The sequence below is a fragment of the Oncorhynchus masou genome, chromosome 21 (genome assembly GCF_036934945.1).
Source record: "Oncorhynchus masou masou isolate Uvic2021 chromosome 21, UVic_Omas_1.1, whole genome shotgun sequence".
In the NCBI taxonomy this organism is placed as follows: Eukaryota; Metazoa; Chordata; class Actinopteri; order Salmoniformes; family Salmonidae; genus Oncorhynchus; species Oncorhynchus masou.
Genome location: NC_088232.1, coordinates 12,559,582 through 12,583,087, shown reverse-complemented (window position 1 = coordinate 12,583,087; position 23,506 = coordinate 12,559,582). Strand labels below are relative to the sequence as shown.

The window sequence follows — 23,506 nt, the reverse complement described above, 5'->3', positions numbered from 1 at the left end:
CACCTAGGTACTTATAGATGTCCACATATTCAAGGTCGGAACCATCCAGGGTGGTGATGCTCGTCGGGCATGCGGGTGCAGGCAGCGATCGGTTGAAAAGCATACATTTGGTTTTACTAGCGTTTAAGAGCAGTTGGAGGCCACGGAAGGAGTGTTGTATGGCATTGAAGCTCGTTTGGAGGTTAGATAGCACAGTGTCTAAGGACGGGCCGGAAGTATATAGAATGGTGTCGTCTGCGTAGAAGTGGATCAGGGAATCGCTCGCAGCAAGAGCATGTGTGTACTAAACGAGTTCCCATTACAATATGTTGTAGGCTGTGTTGTGTTTCTTAAAAAAAAATGCTACCTCTATCTCATATCGGCTTCTTTTTCACCATAACCACTCGTCTCTATTTGTGCAACAAATCCGTTTTTAGAGCGCAAATCTGACCGTCTGACGCAGGTGACAAGACAATGTAACCCACTCACAGTCTCAGGTCGATGTTGTAGGGTGAATGTGCCCTAAACTCTGATCTTGGATCAGCGACGAGCAATCCCGGATCCGGGATCCTATTTATAGCCTCAAGCTCATTAGCATAACGCAACGTTATCTATTCATGAAAATTGCAAATGAAATGAAATAAATATATTTGCTCTCAAGCTTAGACTTTTGTTAACAACACTGCCATCTCAGATTTTCAAAATATGCTTTTCAACCATAGCTAAACAAGCATTTGTGTAAGAGTATTGATAGCTAGCATAGCTATAAGCCTAGAATTCAGCCAGCAACATTTTCACAAAAACAAGAAAAGCATGCAAATGAAATAATTTACCTTTGAAGAACTTCAGATGTTTTCAATGAGGAGACTCTCAGTTAGATAGCAAATGTTCAGTTTTTCAAAAAATATTATTTGTGTAGGACAAATCGCTCCGTTTTGTTCACGTTTGGCTACGAAAAAAACCTGTATCCAGTTATAGCCTCAAGCTCATAACCATAACATAACGTTAACTATTTATGAATATCGCAAATGAAATTAAATAAATATGCTAGCTCTCAAGCTTAGCCTTTTCTTAACAACACTGTCATCTCAGATTTTCAAAATATGTTTTTCAACCATAGCAAAACAAGCATTTGTGTAAGAGTATTGATAGCTAGCGTAGCATTTAGCGTAACATTTAGCGGGCAACATTTTCACAAAAACCAGAAAAGCATTCAAATAAAATAATTTACCTTTGAAGAACTTCGGATGTTTTCAATGAGGAGACTCAGTTAGATAGCAAATGTTCCGTTTTTCCTGAAAGATTCTTTGTGTAGGAGAAATCGCTCCGTTTTGTACATCACTTTTGGATACCAAAAAAACCCGAAAATTCAGTCACCAAAACGCTGAACTTTTTTCCAAATTAACTCCATAATATCGACTGAAACATGGCAAACGTTGTTTAGAATCAATCCTCAAGGTGTTTTTCACATATCTCTTCATTGACGTATCGCTTGTGGAAGTCTGGTTTCTTCTCTGAATTAAAATATTGCAGCTGAGGTTTACGCACCAATTTCGACGCAGGACACCGGGCGGACGCCTGGTAAATGTGGTCTCTTATGGTCAATCTTCCAATGATATGCCTACAAATACGTCACAATGCTGCAGACACCTTGGGGAAATGGCAGAAATTGTGGTCTCTCTCCTTGCGCATTCACAGCCATATAAGGAGACATTGGAAAACAGCGCTTCAAAAATTTTGCTAATTTCCTGTTTGAAGTTTCATCTTGGTTTCGCCTGTAGCATCAGTTCTGTGGCACTCACAGATAATATCTTTGCAGTTTTGGAAACGTCAGTGTTTTCTTTCCAAAGCTGTCAATTATATGCATGGTCGAGCATCTTTTCGTGACAAAATATCTTGTTTAAAACGGGAACGTTTTTTTATCCAAAAATGAAATACTGCCCCTAGAGTTCAAAGAGGTTAAGCATTTTCCCCACGAATGGTTAAGGCAAGGATTAGGGGATGGAAAGCTGATCCTAGATCTGGTGGATGTTGCCATGGTCTCAGACAGACTACCCTAACTGATGTACATGGAATTGTCAATGTTCCAGCCCACTCACTTATAGCCCAGGGCCCAGTGTTTCTCAATACTGGTCCTGGTGACCCAACTGGGTGCGCAATGCACAGTTTTGGTTTTGCCCTGGCAATAGCACACCACACTAACCTACCTGATCCCACTTATCAACTCATCATCAAGCCATGTGATTAGTGGAATCAGGTGTGTGCACCCATTTGGTTTCCCAGTAGGGCTGGGAATTGCCAGGGACCTGTATTGCGATGCTCGTGTTTCTCATGATTCTATATGTATTGCAACTTGATATTGTGATTCGATGTTCCAAACAATATTGATCACTGCTTCAGAGAAACGAGAGCACGTAAGAAAACAAGTTTTGATCAGATAAAATTGCTGAAAACAAATGAGCTCCCTATTTAACCTTTTCACACGTACCAAAAAAAGGGTTTGATCATCCTACAGCATATGCTTAAACTGGTGTGATTAGAATGTTTATTTAGAACACAACAGTCAGCATTTGATTTAGCCACACAGTTTTTTTCACAGAAACATTTTGCCACACAGTCCTTACAAAGTTATGTCCTGAATGTGACCAGTTTATTTTTGGATGCAATGTTCAGACACTCACAGAAATAGCACAGTATACACAATCATCCAAACCGGACAATGTAGGCTACATTATTAGTCCTAGCGTTTTACTAAGAAAAGATTGACGTAACACAAGCGGTCATATTTGGAGAACTTTTGGCTGACAGAAACCACAATATAAATTAGCTAATAGCAATTGCTATTTATAATTCATCACATCACAGGTGAGCTCAATGTTGATCGAAATAATTGAGTAAAACACTTTCTAAAAATCAAAAGTAATCCGGCGATGGGTAGTTTGTACGCGCCGCCATTTTTTTAATTTAATTTTCCCATCAACCAAAGATAATAAGAGGAGACTGACTTTGGTCCGTTTGTTCTATGCATGTTCAAGGGGAAAAGGGGGGGTCAATGATCATTCACTTCTGGAAGTTTACTCCAAGATTAGTGAACGATTCCTTCACCTCATTATAACACCTTTGCTCTGACAGATGTTTACGTGACACCCAGAATGCATTGTATTGTCACGGCTTTCGTTGTGGGAAGGAGGAGCGGACCAAAATGCAGCGTAGTTGTGATTCATTTTATTTAAATAAGGAAACTATACACGATTAAACTAACAAACGTATGAAAACCGAAAACAGCCCTATCTGGTGCAAAACACAGAGACAGGAACAATCACCCACAAACACACAGTGAAACCCAGGCTACCTAAATATGGTTCCCAATCAGAGACGATGACTAACACCTGCCTCTGATTGAGAACCATATCAGGCCAGACATAGAAATAGACAAACAAGACATCCAACATAGAATGCCCACTCATCACACCCTGACCAACCAAAACATAGAAACATACAAATAAACTATGGTCAGGGTGTGACATGTATAATGGAAACAAACATGGCGCCACACATAGCTGACAAATAGCTTAGCATTAGCTCATTATAATCAGTACAACAAAATACCCCAAAACTATTATACACACATCCTAGGTTTCCATTACAATCTATGCAATAATCGGAATGCATTACTTGTCACCAGTACTTGAAAATGTGAATAAAACTGTACATACATTATGCTCCATACTAGGGTTGCACATTTTGGGGAATATTCAGAGGTGGAAACTTTCCGTTGGAATATATGGGAATTAACAGCAATATATGCCAGTTAATATTAATACCATTTTAATGTAGATGTCTTTTGCAATGGATATATTTACCACATCATATGGAGTCCGAAACATACACCTTTTACCTTATAAGTAGACATAATTGCAAATGATTAAATCCTAATGAATAAATAAAACAATTTAGTTACAAATTGAACTTAAATTAATTGAGTTGACTCTTCACATGGGATGATTTCACTGAACAACAAAATTGAATATTGAATGATCCCCAATGATCCATCGCATCTCCCAAAAATGTTTTCAACATATCTGTAAAATGATAACCAAAAGCTTTTGTTTCCAGACTGTCTTCCTCTCAGGCTTCCATGTCTTCTCCCTGGACCTCCTCAATGTCCACTTCCTGAACATCAGACTCTGAAGCCTCATCTTCACTGTCACTTTCCAACCTGGTTGAGGATGGCTCGTTGTCAGGCTCAAAAAGCCTCAAATTTGCCCGGATGGCCACCAATTTTTCAACCCTTCTATTGGTCAGCCAGTTCCGTGCTTTGGTGTGTGTGTTCCCAAACAAAGACCAGTTGTGCTCTGAGGCGGCTGATGTTGGTGGGATTTGGAGGATGATGGAGGCAACAGGGGAAAGAGCCTCAGATCCACAAAGTCCCTTCCACCAGGTCGCTGATGAGATATGTTGGCACGACTGCCATATTGCATCTCCACCCCAAAGCCCTTGCTTGCAAGTGTACTTCTCCAGACTGCCAAGAACCTTGCCCTCATCCAGGCCAAGGTGGCGAGACACGGTAGCGATGACACCATGCCTTGTTGATCTCTGCACCAGACAGGATGCTCTTGCCAGCATCCTTGGGGTCCAACATGTACGCTGCGGCGTGTATGGGCTTCAGGCAGAAGTCTTCACGCTTTTTGATGTATTTCAGAACTGCAGTTGTGGGCAGGACAGTACGGATTTCTTCTCTTACATCTGCAAGCAGCGTCTGAACATCCAGCGTCTGAACATCCGAGTGGATGGCATTGTCTCCCTCAACCCCTGCAATGGCTACTACTATAGGTTTCAGGAGTTTCAGGCTGCTTACCGCTCTCTCCCAAAATACATCATCCAGGAGGATCCTCTTGATGGGGCTGTCCAGCAGAATGTTGATATGACCATTTTTTGGAGAGACTCTTTCACCTCCAGCTGCCCAGCAGTGTTGCTGGGCAGCTTCAATGTGGTGCTCTTATTCTTCTCATTTTGCTTGGTGAGATAGATTGCTGCTATAACTTGATGACCTTTCACATACATAACCATTTCCTTGGCTCTCTTGTAGAGTGTATCCATTGTTTTCAGTGCCATGATGTCATTGAGGAGCAGATTCAATGCACAAGCAGCACAAACAATGGGTGTGATGTGAGGGTAGGACTACTCCACTTTAGACCAAGCAGCCTTCATGTTCACGGCATTGTCTGTCACCAGTGCAAATACCTTCTGTGGTCCAAGGTCATTGATGACTGCCTTCAGCTCATTTGCAATGTAGAGACCGGTGTGTCTGTTGTCCCTTGTGTCTGTGCTCTTGTAGAATACTGGTTGAGGGGTGGAGATGATGTAGTTCATTATTCCTTGCCCACAAACATTCGACCACCCATCAGAGATGATTGCATTCTGCTTTCTCTATTATTTGCTTGACCTTCACTTGAACTCTGATGAACTCTGCATCCAGCAAATGAGTAGATAAAGCATGTGTGGTTGGAGGGGTGTATGCTGGGCAAAGAACATTCAGAAATCTCTTCCAATACACATTGCCTGAGAGCATCAGAGGTGAACCAGTTACATACAGTTTTGATAATGACACAAATATTAATTTTCACAAAGTTTGCTGCCTCAGTGTCTATAGATATTTTTGTCAGATGTTACTATGGAATACTGAAGTATAATTACAAGCATTTCATAACTGTCAAAGGCTTTTTTTGACAATTACTTGAAGTTGATGTAAAGAGTCAATATTTGCACTGTTGACCCTTCAGTTTCAAGACCTCTGCAATCCGCCCTGGCATGCTGTCAATTATCTTCTGGGCCACATCCTGACTGATGGTAGACTTCTTGCACAATCAATGCTTGGAGTTTGTCATAATTTGTGGGTTTTTGTTTGTCCATCCGCCTTTTGCCTTATGGCAAGGTGCTCCATTATGCTGGAAAAGGCATTGTTCGTCACCAAACTTTTCCTGGATTGTTGGGAGAAGTTGCTCTCGGAGGATGTGTTGGCACCATTCTTTATTCATGTCTGTGTTCTTAGGCAAAATTGTGAGTGAGCACACCCCCCTGGCTGAGAAGCAAAACCACACATGAATGGTCTCAGCATGCTTTACTGTTGGCATGACACAGGACTGATGGTAGCGCTCACCTTGTCTTTTCCGGACAAGCTTTTTTCCAGATGTCCCAAACAATCGGAAAGGGGATACATCAGAGAAAATGACCAGGCCATCCTCCACAAGTCTTCACCTCACTGTGCGTGCAGATCCACTCACATCTGCCTGCTGCCATTCCTGAGCAAGCTCTGTACTGGTGGTGCCCCGATCCCGCAGCTGAATCAACTTTAGGAGACGGCCCTGGCACTTGCTGGACTTTCTTGGGCGCCCTGAAGCCTTCTTCTCAACAATTGAACCTCTCTCCTTGAAGTTCTGATAAACGGTTGATTTAGGTGCAATCTTACTGGCAGCAATATCCTTGCCTGTGAAGCCCTTTTAGTGCAAAGCAATGATGATGGCCCGTGTTTCCTTGCAGGTAACCATGATTGACAGAGGAAGAACAATGATTCCAAGCACCACCCTCCTTTTGAAGCTTCCAGTCTGTTATTCGAACTCAATCAGCATGACAGAGTGATCTCTAGCCTTGTCCTCGTCAACACTCACACCTGTGTTAACGAGAGAATCACTGACATGATGTCAGCTGGTCCTTTTGTGGCAGGGCTGAAATGCAGTGGAATTTTTTTTGGGGGGATTCAGTTCATTTACATGGCAAAGAGGGACTTTGCAATTAATTGCAATTCATCTGATCACTCTTCACAACATTCTGGACTATATACAAATTGCCATAATACAAACTGAGGCAGCAGACTTTGAATATTAATATTTGTGTCATTCTCAAAACTTTTGGCCACAACTGTACACAGCTCGAGCAAGACATTCATCAGCATTTCTCTGGCTACGTTCCTCTGTTGAGTGAAAAAAACCTTCTGATTCCAGCAGGACCATGAGCTTTTGCTATCGATAACGTGTCTTGTTCATCATTTTCACCTCGAATAGAAGTTGAGGGACTTTTGTCAGAGGTTGCTTGTTTGTGAGCGCTGAGGGAACTTCATGCACTTGGCCAGATGATTCTGCATCTTTGTTGCATTTCACATATGATTTGGCACAGTATTTGCAAATGTACACAGCTTCTACATTGGCTGCAGTGAAATGTCTCCGCACAAAATGCCACGGGAAAGTGCCCGTGGCATTTTCCTGTAAAGACTAGAAGAATTTGTAAAAAACAAACAAATACAATTCCATGTACAGGCATGTAGTTAAGCATTTAGATTAAACAACTCCTATGTAAGATAAATGTTTTAAATGAAACATGTATGGAGACAGGTGAATTAACAGTCCTCCGTTAGCAAGCTCAAGCAAGCTAAAACCTAAATGGTAGCAAGAACTAACTAGCAAAAATTGTTAACAAGTCAGAAATTATTTAAACACTTTGCTGTATTCTAGTTAACAAAAAATCATGTATGTCATAAAATATATTCACCCCACCCAGTATTGTTATCAAAATTTACCAGAAAGCATGTACACCTTGGCTCAGACAGTGTAGTAGTGTGGGCTCAATAGCATCTCATTTGTGTGCAAGATCTTGAGAATCTGCTGTATATGTGATGGAAGAGTGCACTGCACACGTGATGGTAGAATGCACTGTGTATGCAGAGGGTTGCAATTCCATTGAATTGGGGATAGTTTAACCAAAAAGGTTCACTGTTATAAAGCTAACTTTTTAGATGAGTTTAAGCAAAATTCCCAAAATGTATGGAAAAATTCCAGAAATTTACCAGAAACTTTCAGACTCTTTGCAACCCTACTCTCATACATACATACTGTATGCTACAGTAGAAACAACACGGTATACAGAAAATAAGGCACTTACTTTGATAGCAACATACACATGTCCAAAGTTATTATTTGTAATGAAAACAACAATGCGAGCGCCAGTCAGAAAATGTGCCAGTTCTTTCAAGACTGCTCAAATGTCCTCATACTTGATGTGTGGAAGAAATGGAGTAGGGCTGTCCTCGACGAGGTAAGTTTGTCCAGCTCAGTAAAGTCTAAAACATAAATTGTCCGAAACCCTGAAATGGACTACTTCTGTGTGAATTAATGAGGAGGCGGAATACACTTAAATTCAAACTGTTAGAAAATCATTGGAAATTGACAAGTTGAAACAGCCTATAGATAATTAGCAGGTAGTTAACTGTCCTGTTGCGTAACAATCACATTAAAGATATTTGGAACAAGCTATGAAGGAAAAATAATGGTGTTTTTGTGCAGGGACAGCAAACTAGCTGAAAAATAATATTGCGACATCAATACGATATCGTCAAATATGATATATGTAACAATCGATTTACGTTTGATAAATAACAGATATACTATACACCCGCCAATTTTACAACATTGAAGTCTCCTTGACAACATTGGATTCAGAACTCTGATAGTTTAGAGTTTCAGATATGAAACTGAAGTAGATGTGTGTGATGTCTGACGTCCGAGAGCTATTCTTATTGAGCTTAGAATTAGAAACTACCACTTTCTGTTGTAACGGTGTCACCGGCGATTGGCTTCGTTGTTTTTGCCACGTGCATCGACGCTCACCTGTAGTGCAATGCAGGGGCATGTTCATTACGGCATCGGAAAACTTTCTAAAACGTTATGCACTTTTTTCTTCGTTGCAAATCTATTTTTTTTTTATGAGTAGCACGCTCAAGTGTCTCACAGAGGAGTCTAAATTTCGCCACCACTCTGGCTGCATTTTTAGGCAGGAGAGTCAACATTTGCCAAGTCGCCCAAGCGCTCACTTGTTTCGAATGATAAGGTCCCATTGGAACTCATTGAGGTGATAGGTGTACGTGGTATATAAATGTGTTCTTCTCTTTTTGTCTTTCTTTTGCCAGCTCCTCGTTCTACGTGCCGGAGAATGGAAGGCCGCTGCGCTTCCAGCCGCCATCGCTGGAGTTTGGGACACAGTGAGTTTTTCTCTCACTTCCTGGTTTCGAAGAGAAGGATTCATAAACATAAGCCAATGTAAAGACATTGATAAATCCCGTGTTTGGAGCTACTATAACCAACCACCTCGTTTTCGAGTACACATGGGTGCAAAAGACACCGACGCCAGATCACAATCCAACAGTTATAAGAGTAATGTGGAAAAAGCATTTAGAATAGCATCGTATGACAAAATCAACAAAATATCTGTAATCTTTACCTAACCTTGTCTGGATTATGTCACCGGAAGCCCCCAAGAAGAAGCAAAGCTATAGAAAGTGATGATAAAAAGCCGTACAAGTGGAAAAGCTCTCTATAAAGCGGAGAGGGGCCTTTTAAATGCAGAGGAAGCCAAAGGAACAGACAGGCGACGACCATGAGCAGCTCAGCTCTCTTCCCATCAGCCCGAGACTGAATAAGAGAGAGGGTCAGATTCAAGGGGAAAGGTTTAGAACTCTGCTGTTTGGCTCCTTGCTCCCAAAACAACCACCAGATTAGCGAGACTCTTTGTTTTGCTTGGACAGCCGTCCCCACTGCTACTATTTGCAGCTGAAAAAATGTATCCTATGACATATTTATTCATTCTTTTGAGTCACATTCAACCCCCCCCCCACAAGGTCTACGTTTATTTCCCATTTCATTTTCTTTATCTATTGGTCCAAGTGTCCAAGATATCTATTTGTTAATTAGTTCTGTTGCTAAATCTGAGAAATACCCCATTCCCAAACTTTCGGTGTAGATTATAATGAACAAACTAGGAAACACTAGGTCCGACCTAGGATGTATCCTCATCCATACCTTATTGCTACAGACAACGGTTGCTATATGACTGAATTGTTTAAACATTAAAATCCCACTCCCTTGTTTTGCCACAGTGGCATCAAGCAAAGCAGGCATAACATAACACAAGCACACCAGTGCAAGGTGTTAAACTCAACCTCATCCCTTCCCACTAGCCTTGCTAGCCTCTCGCTAATTAGGCCAACCCAACGACCCAGTCATTTCAGCACCGGCATTATACAGTGTTGATTTGCAACATTAGCACACCCTCCTCTCTGTTTGCCTGGCAGTGCAGAGGGACCTAGGCATGCCTAAAGAGACCCTTATTGACTGAAGTTTTGTCCCAAATGTCACCTTCTTTCCCATATAGTGCACTACTTTGACCAGAGCCCAATGGCATCCTATTCCCTATATAATGCACTACTTTTACCAGAGCCATATGGATACACTATTCACGATGTGTAGTGCACTACTTTCGCAGTATTTACTGTCATCCCGTTGTTTAAACACACAACAAACCCCCTGTCCCCACTACAATGCAGGTCCCCAGTCATGTGTTATGAGTGGATAGGACAGGCATTAGCTTCGCATAAAGTGGATGGAATTCTTGTCATTGCCATCAGCATTGATTTGAGGAAACGTAGATTATATAAAATGTATGTATTTTAAAATAGGCTAAAACACATCTACAGTTGTGTCACGAGTCCGACTGAGGGTGGTTTCCCTTCCCTGTCGGGTGGCGCTCGGCGGTCGTCGTCACCGGCCTATTAGCTGCCACTGATTGTCTTTCCTCCCCCTCCTTGTATGTTTATTGGTAGCACCTGTTTGTGATGATTAGTTTGTCTTTATTAGACAGCCGGCCCGCCTGGTTGTTGTGCGGGATTATTCATTGTAACCTTCGGCTCTGTAGTAGAGGAACGTGTTAGTTCCTGGTCGTGCATTTTTCAGTAGTCATTTTTCATTCCCTGTGTTTTGGGGCCGTTATTATTACTCTTCGGAAGGAGAGGAGGAAATCCCTTACAAGTTGAAGTCAGAAGTTTACAACTTGGCCAAAAGCATTTCAACTCAGTTTTTCACAATTCCTGACATTTAATCCTAGTAAAAATCCCAGGTCAGTCAGGATCTCCACTTTATTTTAGAATGTGAAATGTCAGAATAATAGTGGAGAGAGTGATTTATTTCAGCTTTTATTTATTTCTTCACATTCCCAGTAGGTCAGAAGTGTACATACACTTAACTAGTATTTTGTAGCATTGCCTTTAGATTGTTTAACTTAGGTCAAATGTTTCGGGTAGCCTTCCACAAGCTTACCATAATAAGTTGGGTGAATTTTGGCCCATTCCTCCTGACAGAGCTGGTGTAGGCCTCGTTGCTCGCACACGCTTTTTCAGTTCTGCCCACAAATTTTCTATAGGATTGAGGTCAGGGCTTTGTGTTGGCCACTCCACTACCTTGACTTTGTTGTCCTTAAGCCATTTTGCCACAACTTTGGAAGTATGCTTGGGGTCATTGTCCATTTGGAAGACCCATTTGCGACCAAGCTTTAACTTCCTGACTGATGTCTTGAGATGTTGCTTCAATATATCCACATAATTTTCCATCCACATAATTTCCCTCCTCATAATGCCATCTATTTTTTGAAGTGCACCGGTCCCTCCTGCAGCAAAGCACCCCCACAACATGATGCTGTCATCCCCGTGCTTCACGGTTGAGATGGTGTTCTTTGGCTTGCAAGCCTCCCCCTTTTTCCTCCAAACATAACAATGGTCATTTTGGCCAAACAAAAATATGTTTGTTTCATCAGACCAGGGGACATTTCTCCAAAAAGTACGATCTTTGTCTCCATGTGCACTTGCAAACCTTAGTCTGGCTTTTTTATGGCGGTTTTGGAGCAGTGGCTTCTTCCTTGTTGTGAGGACTTTCAGGTTATGTCGATATAGGACTCGTTTTACTGTGAATATAGATACTTTTGTACCTGTTTCCTCCAGCATCTTCACAAGGTCCTTTGCTGTTGTTCTGGGTTTAATTTGCACTTTTCGCACCAAAGTACGTTCATCTCTAGGAGACAGAACGCATCTCCTTCCTGAGCGGTATGACGGCTGCGTGGTCCCATGGTGTTTATAGTGGCATACTATTGTTTGTACAGATGAACGTGGTACCTTCAGGCGTTTGGAAATTGCTCCAAAGGATGAACCAGACTTGCGGAGGTCTGCAATTTGAACCAGACTTGCGGAGGTCTTGGCTGATTTCTTTTGATTTTCCTATGATGTCAAGCAAATAGGCACTGAGTTTGAAGGTAGGCCTTGAAATATATCCACAGGTACACCTCCAATTGACTCAAATTATGTCAATTAGCCTATCAGAAGCTTCTAAAGCCATGACATAATTTTCTGGAATTTTCCAAGCTGTTGAAAGGCATAGTCAACTTAGTGTATGTAAACTTCTGACCCACTGGACTTGTGATACAGTGATTTATAAGTGAAATAATCTGTCTGTAAACAATTGTTGGAAAGATTACATGTATTGTGCACAAAGTAGATCTCCTAACCAACTTGCCAAAACTATAGTTTGTTAACAAGAAATTAGTGGAGTGGTTGAAAAATCAGTTTTAATGAGTCCAACCTGAGTGTATGTAAACTTCTGACTTCAACTGTATCTGTTTAACTTAATCACGTTAGGAAATTGAGTTTGACCTATCCAATGACTTCACATTGTACAGTAGCTCTAAAGGTTACTATCACGTGTGTATATATATGTTTTGCTTGTGGTTATGATGACACTAGAATGAGGAAAGCTTGCACCTGCAGCTATTTACTTTTTTTAACTGCAAACCTAGCCTTTAAGAGTGACATTTACAGAACTGTGGTGACACTGTGGTGACTGTTGCTGGTCCCCCTTTTTATTACAAACACATCAAAATATTAAAAGGCTAAACCGAGAGCGCTAAGCGTAGCTCCAAAGGTCACCATAGACCTTTTAATACCAGCCTGCGCTCGGTTTGTTTTTTTGGTTGATTTGAACTCCTTTGATGTCGGCCCCATAGAAGTGTCAGATGAGCAAAAGTGCCTTTCTCGTTTCCAGGAAGTGTTAACTTGTCATCAGCAAAATGTTGTAGGGTGAAGTTGCCCCTAGACACAGATCTTGAATCAATTTTGAATTTCACCCACAAATGGTTAAGGTTAGAATTGGAGGAGGGGAAGCTGATCCTATCTAGAGGAAACGTTACTATTAAGGGACAGTTCTACCTCATGGGTTGATGCTATGTCAATGTTGACACAACCGGAAACACTTTGCATTGAGTCGCACAGTTATGCCCTTAAATTACTCTGTAACTACAGAATGTAATCATGGTAAAACTGCAAATGGGGTAGCAATGTCTAAATTGTACTTAAACAAAAGTTAGTTTCATAGTAGTTTACAAATGTTACTTTGTCTGAATGCTAGAAAGTATTTTACACTGATTAAACAGCATGATCATTAAACAGGTGCACCTTGTGCTTGGGACAATAATATATACTCAAAAATGTGCAGCTTTGTCACACAACACAATGCCACAGATTGTGCAGATTGTGCAATTGGCAGATTGTGCAATTGGCATGCCGACTGCAAGAATGTCCACCAGAGCTTTTGCCAGATAATTGAATGTTAATTTCTCTACCATAAGCCGCCTCCAACGTCGTTTTAGAGAATTTGGCAGTACGTCCAACCGTACTCACACCCGTAAACCATATGTGTGGGCGAGCGGCTAGCTGATGTCGACGTTGGTGACTGAGAGGTTATGGTATGGGCAGGCATAAGCTACAGACAATGAACAATTTGCATTTTATTGATAGCAATTTAAATGCACAGAGATGCCATGACGAGGTCCATTGTCGTGCCATTCATCCACTGCCATCCCCTCATGTTTCAGCATGATAACGCACGGCTCCATGTCGCAAGAATCTGTACACAATTCTTGGAAGCTAAAAATGTCCCAGTTTTTCCATGGCCGGCATACTCACCAGACATATCAACCATTGAGCATGTGTGGAATGCTCTGGTTCAACGTCTACGAGGCTCTGGATCCAAGTGTTCTAGTTCCCACCAACATCCAGTAACTTCACAGAAGAGGATTGGGGCAACATTGAACAGGCCACCATCAACAGCCTGATCAGCTCTATGCAAGGGAGATGTCTCACTGCATGAGGCAAATGGGGGTCACACCAGATACTGACTGGTTTTCTGATCCATGCCCCTTCAAATTGTTGCATGTTGCTTTTCTATTTTTGTTCAGTATAGCTTGATGTTTACAATGCCTGGACAGAATAATGGGTGGTGCTTGTTATGTCCATCTCTCTCTATCTCTCTAGGCCACTGGGGCTGCCAAGAGCTGAAACCATATACATACACAACCCCAGCCAGGAACTCCCAGTGACATTGCTGTCGATGTTTACATCCAGCAGACATTTTCACATGCCTTCGTTCCACAGAAGGGTGAGTGTGTGTGCCCTTCCTTCACTCAGACACTCCCTCCCTCTCTCACTCAACCACACCCACATTCATCCAACTTCTCCCTACAATCTCTATTTTGCTTTCCTCTCCTCTTTCTCTCTGTTTGTTTCTCTTCCTCGCGTTCTTTCTCTCTCCTTTTCTCACTCACACTGTTTTTCTCTGCTCTCTCTTCATCTACTTCTCTCTACTCCCCCCTCTTTCTCATGTCAGTCCCTTGGGCCACCAGTACAGCTATTGAAACCCACAGAATTTCCCTGCTCTGCTTAGAAAGTATACCAAGCACAACAGCATTGCATCACACTCTGACAACAGTGCATGTTACAACATTGCATATCACATTTTCTCTATCGATTTCACGTTGAAATTAGCCCACGATTCATTCACACAAGGCCTCATTCTCAGCATGATTCTTCAATATGCTGAGCTCTGCGCTCCCAAGTGGGGCAGCGGTTTAAGGCACCTCATCTCAGTGCAAGATGTGTCACTACAGTCCCTGGTTCGAATCCAGGCTGTATCACATCCGGCTGTGATTGGCAGTCCCATAGGGCGGCACACAATATGCCCAGCGTCATCCGGGTTTGGCCGGGGTAGGCCGTCATTGTAGATAAGAATTTGTTCATAACTTACTTAAGAACAAATATATATAAAGTGTTGGAAGTTGTGTGCTCATCAGCATACCACTGAGAGTGAAGTCATGTATGATGTCATGCTAGTATGGACATTGTAACGTAGTCGTTGCCTTTGGTGACCCCGTGTCTTGTCTGCTTTCAGGTAATCCCACCCCGAGGGAAGGCCTCATATAAACTCGTCTTCCTCCCGACAGAGGAGGGCATCATAGAAAACTCATTATTTATAAACACATCGGCCCATGGGGTGCTCTCTTACCAGGTCAGTAGTCATACGAGCATATGATACTAACACTACCCATTCTGCTTCACAAACGGCTCCCTATTTATTGCACTACTTTTCACCAGTGCACACATGACTCTGGTCAAAAGTAGTGCACTATAGACTAGGGTTCTATTTGGGATGTATGCCCTGACCAACAACCAGTTTTTTTTTTATACGGTCTAAAAAAGAACATTGTGTGCCCGGTGGAAGTTAGTTTTGCAACAGGTTTGCAATACAGGAAGTAACTGCTATGATGTGATATTTGGCACCCTTGACCCCTGACCTTTAAAGATTTAATATTCTGTGGTCTAGTCCCTTTAAAATGGCCAAGTAAACAAAACTCCACTTTTGAATTGCTCTCTCTTCTGACACATTAAATATCTCTCAAGGTAAAATAAGTAATTTTAGTAATTTATATGAACGGCCCCTTTAATAGTGATGTCCTTTCATTCAGGTTTTGGGGTTGGGCGTCCACCGGGGCTCTTTAAAGGGGGTCTATAGGAAGGACAGCGTCCTCATATTCCCCCACATCCAGAGCATCAAGCTGAGCCAAACTCAGGTACGTCCATTCCATTCAACTTGATACACTTTATTTATTTCCCAACAGGCAATTGTTCCTGGACAAGAAAGTAAACAGACAACATGTGGTAACAGGATAGATATGTTTACCTCAACATGTACCATAATGCCACACACATATCAATCAAATGTATTTACAAAGCCCTTTTTACATCAGCCGATGTCACCAAGTGCTCTACAGAAACCCAGTCTAAAACTCCAAACAGCAAACAATGCAGATGTAGAAGCACGGTGGCTAGGAAAAACTCCCTAGAAAGGCAGGAACCTAGGAAGAAACCTAGAGAGGAACCAGGCTCTGAGGGGTGGCCAGTCCTCTTCTGGCTGTGCCGAGTGGAGATTATAACAGTACATGGCCAAGATGTTCAAACGTTCATAGATGACCAGCAGGGTCAAATAACAATACTTACAGTGGTTGTAGAGGGTGCAACAGGTCAGCACCTCAGGAGTAAATGTCAGTTGGCTTTTCATAGCCGATCATTCAGAGTTAGCAGATGCGGTAGCACTTCCGGTGAACAGGTTAGGGTTCCATAGCCACAGGCAGAAGAGTTGAAACTGGAGCAGCAACATGACCAAGTGGACTGGGGACAGCAAGGAGTCATCAGGTCAGGTAGTTCTGAGGCATGGTCCTAGGGCCCAGGTTCATCGAGAAAAGAGAGAGAGAGAGAACAATTAAATTTGCACAGGACACCGGATAATACAGGAGAAATACTCCAGATATAACAGACTAACCCTAGCCCTCCGACACAAACTATTGCAGCATAATTACTGGATTACTTGCCGAAGCACAGCCCTCACACCACTAGAGAGATATCGTCAAAGATGTGGCGGAGTATAGCCTACAGCGGAGTATAGCCTACGAAGATAATCCCCACGGCACGTACCCAAGGGGGGCGCCAAATCAGTGAAGACCAAATCAGTGAATCAACCCACTCAAGTGACGCACCCCTGCTAGGGACGGCATGGAAGAGCACCAGTAAGCCAGTGACTCAGCTCCCGTAATAGGGTTAGAGGCAGAGAATCCCAGTGGAGAGAGGGGAACCGGCCAGCAAGGGAAGTTCGTCGCTGCAGTACCTTTCCGTTCACCTTCACACTCCTGGGCCAGACTACACTCAATCATAGGACCTACTGAAGAGATGAGTCTTCAATAAAGACTCAAAGGTCGAGACCGAGTCTGCGTCTCTCACATGGATAGGCAGACCATTCCATGAAAATGGAGAATAGGAGAAAGCCCTGCCTCCATCTGTTTGCTTAGAAATTCTAGGGACAATAAGGAGGCCTGCATCTTGTGGCGTAGCGTACGTGTTGGTATGTATGGCACAACCAAATTGAATAAATAGGTAGGAGCAAGCCCATGTAAAGCTTTGTAGGTTAGCAGTAAAACCTTGAAATCAGCCCTAGCCTTAACAGGAAGCCAGTGTAGATAGTCTAGCACTGGAGTAATATGATATGGTTCTATTCAAGATTCGAGCAGCCGTGTTTAGCACTAACTGAAGTTTATTTAGTGCTTTATTCGGGTAGCTAGAAAGTAGAGCATTGCAATCGTCTAATCTAGAAGTGACAAAAGCTTGGAGGAATTTTTCTGCATCATTTTTGGACAAAGTTTCAGATTTTTGCAATGTTAAAAAGCTATCCTTGAAAGAGTCTTGATATGTTTTTTCAAAAGAGAGATCAGGGTCCAGAGTAACGCCAATGTCCTTCAGTTTTATTTGAGACGACTGTTCAACCATCAATATTAATTGTTTGATCCAACAGAAGATCTTTTGTTTCTTGGGACCTAGAACAAGCATCTTTGTTTTGTCCGAGTTTAAAAGTACAACATTTGCCGCCATCCACTTCCAAATGTCTGAAACACAGACTTCCAGGGAGGGCAATTTTGGGCCTTCACCATGTTTCATTGAAATGTACAGCTGTGTATCATCCGCATAGCAGTGAAAGTTACATTATGTTTCTGAATGACATCACCAAGAGGTAAAATATATTGTGAAAACAATTAGTGGTCTTAAAACAGAACCTTGAGGAACACCGAAAGTTACAGTTGATTTCTCAGAGGACAAACCATCCACAGAGACAAACTGATATCTTTCGGACAGATAAGATCGTAACCAGGCCAGAGCTTGTCCGTGTAGAGCAATTTGGGTTTCCAATCTCTCCAAAATGATGTGGTGATCGATGGTATCAAAAGCAGCACTAAGGTCTAGGAGCACGAGGACAGATGCAGAGCCTTGGTCTGACGCCATTAAAATGTAATTTACCACCTTCACGAGAGCAGTCTCAGTGCTATGATGGTATCATAAATCAGACTGAACTGTTTCGTATACATTGTTTGTCTTCAGCAAGGCAGTGTGTTGCTTTTAACAAAAAAAAATTGAGAGGAATGGGAGATTCGATATAGGCCAATTTAGTTTTTTTTTTCTGGGTCAAGGTTTGGCTTTGGTACACATCTGGTGGATAGGGAGCCATTTATTATGTTCAACATAGGAGGGCCACGCACAGGAAGCAGCTCTTTCAGTAGTTTAGTTGGAATAGGGTCCAGTATGCAGCCATAAGGTTCATCAGTGTGTCGAGAGATATAGGATTAAAGAATGATAGTGTCTCCCTTGATCCTAGGTCCTGGCAGTGTTGTGCAGACTCAGGACAACTGAGCTTTGGAGACATACGCAGATTTAAAGAGGAGTCTGTAATTTGCTTTCTAATGATCATGCTCTTTTTGTCAAAGAAGTTCATGAATTTATCACTGCTGAAGTGAAAGCCATCCTCTCTTGGGGAATGCTGCTTTTTAGTTAGCTTTACAACAGTATCAAAAATACATTTTGGATTGTTCTTATTCTCTTCAATTAAGTTGGAAAAATAGGATGATTGCTCAAGAAATGTGGGGTCTTCGTTACTGCATGGTACTGTCTTTCAAAGCTAGTCAGAAGACTTCCAGTTTGGTGTAGCGCCATTTCTATTCTAATTTTCTGGAAGCTTGCTACAGGGCTTGGGAATTTTCTGTATACCAGGAAGCTAGTTTCTTAGGGTTGTGACTAGAGGTCGACCGATTATGATTTTTCAACGCCGATACTGATTATTGGAGGACCAGTTAAAGCAGATATCGATTAATCGGCCGTTTTTTAACATTTAAAATGTATTTATAAAATGTATTTGTAATAATGACAATTACAACAATACTGAATGAACACTTATTTTAACTTAATATAATACATAATTTAAATCAATTTAGCCTCAAATAAATAATGAAACATGTTCAATTTGGTTTAACCTCTCTAGGGTGTCCCACCTGGCCAACATCCAGTGAGATTGCAGAGCGCCAAATTCAGAAATACTCATTATAAAAAATTCAGAAAAGATAGGTTTAAAGATGAACTTCTTGTGAATCCAACCACGGTGTCAGATTTCAAAAATGCTTTACGGCGAAAGCATACCTTACAATTATTTGAGAATATAGCCCAGCAGACAAATCATTGCAAACAGTAACCAGCCAAGTAGAAGAGTTACACAAGTCAGAAATAGACATAAAATTAATCGCTTACCTTTGATGATCTTCATATGTTTGCACTCAGAAGACATTCATTTATTCAATAAATGTTCCTTTTGTTCGATAAAGTCTCTCTTTATATCCGAAAACCTCCGTTTTGTTCGCGTTTTCTTCAGTAATCCACAGGCTCAAACGCAGTCACAACAGGCAGAAAAACATCCAAATTGTATCCGTAAAGTTCATAGAAACATGTCAAACGATGTTTATATCCACCCTCAGGTTGTTTTTAGCCTAAATGTACTATAATATTTCAACCGGACAATAACGTCGGCGATATAAAAGGTAAACAAGAAAGGCACTCTCTTTGGTTGTGCGCATGAAAAAGCTCTGTGACACGGCAGGGTCCATTCATTCAGACTGCTCTTACTCCCTCATTTTTCAGAATACAAGCCTGAAACAATTTCTAAAGACTGTTGACATCTAGTGGAAGGCATAGGAACTGCAATTTGAGTCCTAAGTCAATGGATTCTGTAAATGGCATTGAATAGAAAACTACAACAACAACAAAAAAATCCTACTTCCTGAATGGATTTTTCTCAGGTTTTCGCCTGCCAAATCAGTTCTGTTATACTCACAGACATTATGTTAACAGTTTTGGAAACTTTAGAGTGTTTTCTATCCAAATCTAATTATATGCATTTCCTATCTTCTGTGTTCGAGTAGAAGGCCGTTTAATTTGGGCATGCTTTTCATCCAAAATTCCAAATGCTGCCCCCTACCCGAGAGAAGTTTAAATAATGCAAAAACAAAGTGTTGGAGAAGAAAGTAAAAGCGCAATATGTGCCATGTAAGAAAGCTAACTTGCTCAGAACATGAGAACATATGAAAGTTGGTGGTTCCTTTTAACATGAGTCTTCAATATTCCCAGGTAAGAAGTTTTAGGTTGTAGTTATTATAGGAATTATAGGACTATTTCTTTCTATACGATTTGTATTTCATATACCTTTGACTATTGGATGTTCTTATAGGCACTTTAGTATTGCCAGTGTAACAGTATAGCTTTTGTCCCTCTCCTCGCTCCTACCTGGGCTCGAACCAGGAACACATCGACAACAGCCACCCTCGAAACAGCGTTACCCATTGCTCCATAAAAGCCGCGGCCCTTGCAAGAGCAAGGGGAACAACACCTCCAAGTCTGAGAGCGAGTGACGTTTGAAACAATATTAGCGCACACCCCGCTAACTAGCTAGCCATTTCACATCGGTTACACCAGCCTAATCTCGGGAGTTGATAGGCTTGAAGTTATAAACAGTGCAATGCTTGAAGCATTACAAAGAGCTGCTGGCAAAACGCATGAAAATGCTGTTTGAATGAATGATTACGAGCCTGCTGCTGCCTACCACCTCTGTTAGACTGCTCCATCAAATATCAAATCATAGGCTTAATTATAACATAATAACACACAGAAATACAAGCCTTAGGTCATTAATATGGTCGAATACGGAAACTATCATCTCGAAAACAAACGTTTATTCTTTCAGTGAAATACGGAACTGTTCCGTATTTTATCTAACGGGTGGCATCCGTAAGTCTAAATCCTTCCTGTTACATTGCATGATCTTCAATGTTATATCATAATTACTAAAAATTCTGGCAAATTAGTTCGCAACGAGCCAGGTGGCCCAAACTGTTGCATATACCCTTACTATGCGTGCAATGAACGCAAGAGAAGTGACACAATTTCAACTGGTTAATATTGCCTGCTAACCTGGATTTATTTTAGGTAAATGTGTAGGTTTAAAAATATATACTTCTGTGTATTTATTTTAAAACCTGTTAGAGCTAGTGCTACTTTTTTCAACATTTTGTTAAAAATCACGCAACATTTCAACGTCCTGCTACTCATGCCAGGAATATAGTATATGCATATGATTAGTATGTGTGGATAGAAAACACTCTGAAAACTGGTTAAACCACGGCTGTGACTATAACAGAAGGTGTGTCTCGGGGAAAATCCCAAGGAAAACTGATCACCCAAAAGAAAAGAAATATCAATGCGCCAGTTGCCTGTATTGTCTATGGGAAGAGAAAATAGATGGCTCCCTGTTGACAATTCCTACAGCTTCCACACGATGTCTCCAGTCTTGGCAATTGGTGTGACGTTATTCCTTGGTTCAACGAAGAAGAGGCACTTCCTGTCATCACTGCATCACAAAGGAAGTTTTGGTAGAGAGAATATCGACCATCGTCTGAAGACTTAATGCTATTGAATACAGATCGCCCCGTGATGAATTTGATCGCGTATTAACATTTACTAATACCTAAAGTTGGATTACAAAAGTAGTTTGAAGTGTTTTGTCAAAGTTTATAGGCAACTTTTTTAATTTAAAAAAATAATGTTGCGTTTAAAAACTGTGTTTTTCCTGGATCTGACGGTCTTCATAAATGGACATTTTGGGTATACAAGGACCGATTTAATTGAAAAAAAGACCCAATTGTGATGTTTATGGGATATATAGGAGTGCCAACAAAGAAGCTCGTCAAAGGTAATGAATGTTTTATATTTTATTTCTGCGTTTTGTGTAGCGCCGGCTACGCTAATTATTTTGTTTACGTCCCCTTCTGGTATTTCGGGGTGTTGCATGCTATCAGATAATAGCTTCTCATGCTTTCGCCGAAAAGCATTTTAAAAATCTGACTTGTTGGCTAGATTCACAACGAGTGTAGCTTCAATTGAGTACCCTGCATGTGAGTTTTAATGAACGTTTGAGTTTTAACGAGTGCTATTAGCATTTGGCGTAGCGCATTTGCATTTATTGTTGGCAAGGTGGGACGCTAGCGCGTCGGGTTGCCCAGAGAGGTTAAGAAAGGCAATGATGTTTATGGTTAGGTACAGTCGTGCAACGATTGTGCTTTTTTCGCAAATGCGCTTTTGTTAAATCATCCCCCGTTTGGCGAAGTTAGCTGTCTTTGTTAGGAAGAAATAGTCTTCACACAGTTCGCGTCGAACCAGGCGGCCCAAACTGCTGCATATACCCTGACTTTGTTGCGTTAGAAGTGACACATTTTCCCTAGTTAAAAGAAATTCATGTTAGCAGGTTTAAATATGCAGGTTTAAAAATATATACTTGTGTATTGATTTTAAGAAAGGCATTGATGTTTATGGTTAGGTACACGTTGGAGCAACGACAGTCCTTTTTCGCGAATGCGCATCGCATCGATTATATGCAACACAGGACACGCTAGATAAACTAGTAATATCATCAACCATGTGTAGTTAACTAGTGATTATGATTGATTGATTGATTGTTTTTTATAAGATAAGTTTAATGCTAGCTAGCAACTTACCTTGGCTTCTTTCTGCATTCGCGTAAGAGGCAGGCTCCTCGTGGAGTGCAATGTAATCAGGTGGTTTAGAGTGTTGGACTAGTTAACTGTAAGGTTGATCCCCGAGCTGACAAGGTAAAAATCTGTCGTTCTGCCCCTGAACAAGGCAGTTAACCCACCGTTCGTTCCTAGGCCGTCATTGAAAATAAGAATGTGTTCTTAACCTCTAGCGTCGAGCAATCCCGTATCCGGGAGTGTAATCATAGCCTCAAGCTCATTAGCATAACGCAACGTTAACTATTCATGAAAATTGCAAATGAAATTAAATAAATATATTGGCTCACAAGCTTAGCCTTTTGTTAACAACACTGTCATCTCAGATTTTCAAAATATGCTATTCAACCATAGCTACACAAGCATTTGTGTAAGAGTATTGATAGCTAACATAGCATTAAGCCTAGCATTCAGCAGGCAACATTTTCACAAAAACAAGAAAAGCATTCAAATAAAATAATTTACATTTGAAGAACTTCGGATGTTTTCAATGAGGAGACTCTCAGTTAGATAGCAAATGTTCAGTTTTTCCAAAAATATTATTTGTGTAGGAGAAATCGCTCCGTTTTGTTCATCACGTTTGGCTAAGAAAAAAGCCCGAAAATTCAGTCATTACAACGCCAAACTTTTTTCCAAATTAACTGCATAATATCGACAGAAACATGGCAAACGTTGTTTAGAATCAATCCTCAAGGTGTTTTTCACATATCAATTTGATGATAAATCATTTGTGGCAGTTGCCTTTCTCCTCTGAACCAAATGGAAAAGTGGACGCAGTTGGAGATTGCGCAATAATTTCGACGGAGGACACCAAGCGGACACCTGGTAAATGTAGTCTCTTATGGTCAATCTTCCAATGATATGCCTACAAATACGTCAC

At 41.3% G+C, this 23,506-nt stretch overlaps 1 protein-coding gene across 5 annotated transcripts in view; it reads left to right on the top strand.

The window, feature by feature from the left end:
• Window positions 1-23,506, top strand: part of LOC135507813 (transmembrane protein 131-like) — a 118,512-nt gene that overhangs the window by 37,325 nt on the left and 57,681 nt on the right. For all 5 annotated transcript variants that reach the window (XM_064927484.1, XM_064927483.1, XM_064927482.1 and 2 more), the window contains exons 4-7: window positions 8,939-9,010; window positions 14,159-14,282; window positions 15,072-15,188; window positions 15,646-15,750. In XM_064927484.1, coding sequence (XP_064783556.1) covers window positions 8,939-9,010; window positions 14,159-14,282; window positions 15,072-15,188; window positions 15,646-15,750 — 418 coding nt within the window. The remainder of the gene's footprint in view (window positions 1-8,938; window positions 9,011-14,158; window positions 14,283-15,071; window positions 15,189-15,645; window positions 15,751-23,506) is intronic.